Raw genomic sequence first — 5816 nt, forward strand, 5'->3', positions numbered from 1 at the left:
AAAGTGCGGGTAAAACGGACTTTCCCCGCAGGCCGGGTCCGTTTTGCCACCCCGTTTTGCATTTTTTTTAGTCGACACAAATATAATTATACAACACAAATATATATATATATATATATGGGTAAAATTGTATTTTTGTTAAAATAATAGGAGTATAAATGAAATAAAAAGTCACAAGCTAAAAGCTCAAAAGCTACTTTAAATAGCTTTTTGGGAAAAAAGCTAAAAGCTAGTAAAAAAGTTACGAGCTAAAAGCTAAATGACAGTTACCAAACATAGTTTTTTTGTTAATATGAGCTGAAAAGTTAAAAGCTCTTCTTTTAGTGTTACCAAACAGACTCTAAGAGTAATCACTCCAATGTAACAAAATTATTTTTGAAAAACTTAGATACTAACATGGTTAAAACTTGGAAAAAAAGTTTAAAATGTATAACAGAGACACCATTCAATAATTCAAAATCAGGACCCTCCAAATCCTAGGAAAGCAGTTTACTTTTGGCCATACAAAAGTAGCATCATAAAATTTATTGGCACAAAAATATTACTTAACTTTTTATTATTAAATATAAATTCATTCTACTGATCACTCATTCTTCACATATCCAATGTATTACTATGTCAAGAAAAACTGAACGCATTTCTTGAAGCAAATAATAGAAAGAAACAAAGAAAAAATCTAATATTGTAAGATGGTAAAAATGAGAATGAATTCATAGAAGCCACAAGTAAATATCAGTCTTCATATTCTGTTTCTTCATCATCATCTTCGTTGTTTCCAGCATATCTCCAACCTTCTTCAACATTGTCCCGATCCTCCTCGGTTTCTTCGCTGTCCTCGTCGTAAGTTTCTTCTTTCACAGGCCAAAGTTTTTTAACCATGTTTATAGTGGGAGGAGTTGGATTCGACCCTTTTCGTTGGGGAACTTTGGAAGGAGGCGCTTTCACGTTTGGCTTGGGCCTACTCTGCTTCTGACTTTTACCATTAGACTGTTTTCCACCATAAGCATCTTGATCACTTGCTTCATCCATTTCATTGTTGACATTTTCGGTATTTTCATCAATGTGACCGGGATGCGCCCTCCTGAAATGCAGTCTAAGCTTGTAAACATGTATGTACGCTTTTTCACACCCATCATAAGGACATGCATATGGGCGATCAGAGGATGCCGAGCCATATGCTGCCCCAGAAGGTTTAGGTGCTTTTGTTTGCTTTTCCGATTGTGGAGTAGCATACTTCGTCACCTCCATTGGTGTTGGTGTACCCTGCAATGAAATTGAAACTGTCAATAAAAAATTTGCTTGAGGTGATACTTCACATTCACAGCACTTATTCATACACATTAACTTCTTCCACGAGTGAAGACTTGACTCATAAACATACAACTACTTCCAAATTATAATTGTACACACATCAAATGAAATCTCTAGACAGAAACCAGGATGCATCTTCTGTTGTGAACACACATTGAACACATAATTGCATCAGTCACACAAACAGGAAATATTAACCAACCTTTTCATGATGAGAAGTAATGTGATTCTTTAGCTTGTATTCATGGGCGTATCTCTTCCCACAATCAGGGTATGGGCAAATATGATAGTTCTCTTGTGAATGCGTCTTCATGTGAGACCTCAGGTTAAAATCCAAGGAGAAGGCCTACATATTGGCACAAGCAAATCTTAGAGTTCACCAATGAATAATACAATTAAAAAGGAATCCAGACAACATGATACTAAGGTTTATCATCTTAGAAACCAAAGTTGACTTTTTGAAAATGATTCAATAACAACAATACTACAAAGGTTTGAATAATTGTCTACATCTTCCCATATATATTGAGCCATGAACTAACGAAATGCCGGATTCATCCATGGGGTTGTTAAGCAAAAAGATTCATATTGAGAGACTCTTTTACTCACAAACCATGGTGAACATGGTAACAATGATTACAGTAATAATACAGTCATCCACCAAATTATATTTGGTGTACATTGCTTTGCTTCTAAATTAACAATTTTCCAAATCTGTTGATCATCATCTATATCAGCAGTCAAAGTAACCCACTACTGAATAGTCATTTTCCTCATTACCTGACGAACTCTAGAGCTCAAATATTTGATCATTCCAATGGAAGAAAAAATAGATCAGTCGTTAGGTTTATAATCCACAATAACAAAAAATGTTATTGCTGATATTCAGGGTATGATGGAATATGCCAAACATGAAGCTTATTAAAAATACAAACATGCAAACCTTAGAGATCAATAAACAAGAACAATGGATAGATTTATCACCTTACCACAGCCTTCATGAGGACACACAAAATCCCTCTCCCCTGTATGAATAAGGAAATGTCTTTTTAACTTTGAGCTGTCCAGAAATTTCTGCAACAGAAACAAAATACTCTAAGCATTTTCTAAAAAGACCTGACATTTAGCAAACTCAAGATCTGTAAATTGAGATATAGCATTAAATAGGAAAAACTTTTCTATGGAATTTAATGGAACATTTCATGAGGATCTATCTTGAGCAATTATGGGGTTACAATTTATAACCATACAACATAACATGCATACATGCGAGTGTAACTAAATAGACATGATATTAGGAAAATTGGAAACTAGACAGGAATAGAGGTGAGGGTAAACTTACGAAGCTTCAAACAAATTGTTAAGGGTACGCTTGGGACTTGGATATTTTTGGGTTTTGGACGGGGCTGGCTTTTGAGGGCTAAATTTTATATCTATATTTTGATATTTTTAAAAAGGGTAATGCTAACTTGGGTCCTAAGGACACATGTTAAGGATTCCTCCAAATAGTAATGTCTTGAAAAACAGAAAATTTTAAGAAATAGAATGCATAATCTCTAATACAAATTTTCTATTTTTAGTACACTAACAAATGCCCCAAGTGCCCATGTTAGTATTTCCCTTTAAAAATTTGAAATAACAACATCATAAATGGTCATATAATAGTTCAATCATTCACACATAAGCCATTAAAAGATACATTTTATAGAGTATTTTATTTAAAAAAGAAAAGTAAGCCCTTCATCCAAGCATCTAATTATCTACAACGAACCTAGTGTGTTACAACCGTACAGCCTAACATACATAATGTGCATTTGTGAGTGCGTGGATCTGAAGTAACAGATTCATTACCTTTCCACACCCTTCGTAATGGCAAACAAATTGCCTTTCTCCGTGGATGTGAGAATGCTTCCTCAAAGCACCCGCATCAATAAATGTCTTCCCGCAGCCTTCGTAGCTGCAAAGAAAAAGCACTTCAGTAGTTGGCTCGGGTTCTGGCTCAGGCGCTAAAGGTTCATTCTCCTTTTCTTTCAAGGCCTTTACGGCATCCTCTAAAGAAAACAAAACACATAAAATTGTTAACGCATAACAATGAGAAATAACATCACATAAAATATAATAGTCCCTTGGATGCAAACTTAACCTATAACCGCGAAAAAATACATGCCATGTTCATATTTACATCAATACAACAATTCAGAAATACATAATCACACAGAAGGTTATAAAAGATATCTGGAAAGCAAGTTGCTATCAGAAACATAGCAAACAATTGCTAAATATTTTAAACTATAAACAAATGTTGAAATCAGCACCGTGAACAGATTATGCCGGGTGTGTGAGTATTTAAGATACTTATCCCATTGTTTACTGTTCACATGAAATATGACAGGTTGTAATACTAATAATGCCACACACAAGGTAATAGTCCGTTTTGTTAGAGTGCCATATCAGCACAATCCGTTTTAACCAATTCATTCATACGTGTAAACTTATTATTATGAACCAACCATCATGAAACTAAGGACATGATATTCATACCAAAAACATTATGAATACCATGGTATCTATTGTCTATTTTCTAACCAGAAGCATTACAAAACATCACAAACTAGCATTATGAATACCCTAAGGGGAAAATTAAGGGGAGAGGTCAATCATTCATAGGCCTTTAAGGTCAATCACTGGCCTTCGAAGTTTTAATTTTCTTTCATCATATACGATTTATACAACTAGTTTTATCCCGTAACCGAATAAAACAGAATAACAGCCTAAAATAAACCAGATAACCAGCCAACTAGAAAAATTTAACCTTGTTAGATTAGACAGAAAAAAAGGACTAACCTGTTACCCATTTTAAGAGCATGCACTTCCCACCAGTTGCAACAACATCTTGGGGAACCCTGATAGTAACATTACTCCAATTATTCACATAATAATACATTGAATTCAAAATTTTAAGAATAAACTCTCAATTCCAAATTTTATCTATCACTGTATAAATCCAACAATACCAATTCTCTTTACCTGATACGACCAATACACACAACTACGATCAAGCACAAAGTAAAAATTTCTACCGAAAAAAGTAAAAAAATTGAAGAAAAGAAACAAAATTGAGGAAATAAGAGTTGATGAAGGAAAGGGGGTAGTACCATTGTTTCACCCATTTAACTGCAGGAGCTTTGGATTTGAGGAAGGGGCGTCTCTCGAAGAGACTGTGATTGAAGTGAGTTTCCATTGTTTGCTCACGATTTGTTCGACCTCGATTGAAGAAATTTAGGGTTAGGGTTTGAAAGGGGAGGTGAATGAAAGAAATTAGGAAGTAGTTCGTTGGAAGATGAAGCTTGTTGGTTCCATTGCATGTCCATGTCGAATTCTTGCTTTTCTCTAAACGGACGGAGATCGAACCGAACCGGTCTAGACCGGACTCGATTTACAGATGGTGTAGACTACTTTCAAGTATAGGCCCAATTAGACTTGGGCTAATAAGTCATATGTATTCATGAATTGATTTTGCCATATTTAAAGGAAAATGTAATTACTATTACCACCTACACAAATTTATTTTGTCGCAGTCAATTAATAGAATGACGCAGAGTGCGCTAGCTGCTGACAATCCTTGTGTTGGGACAGTTTATACTGAGTTTGAATTCTATTAGGTGCTGACAATTCTTGTGTTGGAACAGTCTATACAGAGTTTTAGTCTGATTTTAAATAGGATACTGCTAATGGGGCAGTGAGATTGGTCCTTTTGGATAAATCAGTCCTAAAGTCGGATACCAAAATTTTTAAAAAAATAATAGAATGATGTATAATATATATTTTTAGAGATTAATTACTATGCATTGTTAATGTAAAAAGTTTTACAATGTAAATTTATCATGAGAAAATGGGTCATGCACTGACCAGGGGCGGATTCACATTGGGGAGATTGGGGGCTCATGACCCCACAAAGCAAAAAAAATTCTTTTAATAATTAGTATTAATTATTTGTTCAACCCCCATATAACTCCAACAAACCCACTAAGGTGTACTATGTAACTACCCAATACTACTTTAACTCTTCAAATTCTTTTCTTAATTATTACCATTTACTATTTCTATTTTTTTTAAATTATTTTAACTTTTCAATTACAATCTCCACTCATTCTCTCTCTTAACTTTATTCACATTCTCTCACAATTCTTACAGTTTACTCTCACATTTTGACATAACACTTTTTTTTGTTTCTTCCTTTTCCATTATTTCATTCAAGAGTTCAAGTTCAACATCAATTTAGTTTTGTGAGTCTGTGACTTTGTCTAATTGAGTCATTTTGTGAAGAATGGTTTACGCAATCGTATGGGAGATGAGTGGTTGAATGATTGTTTAGTTACATATATAGAGAGTGACATATTTGATGAAGTGGACAATGAAAAAATCATTGAACATTTTCAAAATATGAAAACTCGTAGAGTACAATTGTAAGTTTTTTTGTATTTTAACTTTTTTGTCGTTATATT

At 34.1% G+C, this 5816-nt stretch overlaps 1 protein-coding gene across 1 annotated transcript; it reads right to left on the reverse strand.

Moving 5' to 3' along the window:
• Window positions 1-541: 541 nt before the first annotated feature.
• On the reverse strand, window positions 542-4717 carry LOC131635616 (zinc finger transcription factor YY1-like). Its single transcript, XM_058906250.1, has 6 exons — window positions 4467-4717; window positions 4156-4214; window positions 3163-3362; window positions 2296-2385; window positions 1514-1657; window positions 542-1263 (listed from the first exon to the last, which is right to left on the reverse strand). Exons 1-6 carry the CDS (start codon window positions 4550-4552, stop codon window positions 733-735), a joined length of 1110 nt encoding a protein of 369 aa, XP_058762233.1. The 5' UTR covers window positions 4553-4717; the 3' UTR covers window positions 542-732.
• Window positions 4718-5816: the final 1099 nt, after the last annotated feature.

Source organism: Vicia villosa, unplaced genomic scaffold, assembly GCF_029867415.1.
Source record: "Vicia villosa cultivar HV-30 ecotype Madison, WI unplaced genomic scaffold, Vvil1.0 ctg.001519F_1_1, whole genome shotgun sequence".
NCBI lineage: Eukaryota > Viridiplantae > Streptophyta > Magnoliopsida > Fabales > Fabaceae > Vicia > Vicia villosa.

What these genes read in the sequence shown, in the direction of transcription:
- LOC131635616 (XM_058906250.1), bottom strand. Translation starts at nt 4,552, where the DNA reads ATGGAAACTCACTTCAATCACAGTCTCTTCGAGAGACGCCCCTTCCTC. An exon ending in CTCATGAAGGCTGTGGTAAG is followed by an intron (nt 1,658 to 2,295) that starts GTGATAAATCTA and finishes GCCAATATGTAG; the next exon opens with GCCTTCTCCTTGGATTTTAA. An exon ending in TTACTTCTCATCATGAAAAG is followed by an intron (nt 1,264 to 1,513) that starts GTTGGTTAATAT and finishes ATTTCATTGCAG; the next exon opens with GGTACACCAACACCAATGGA.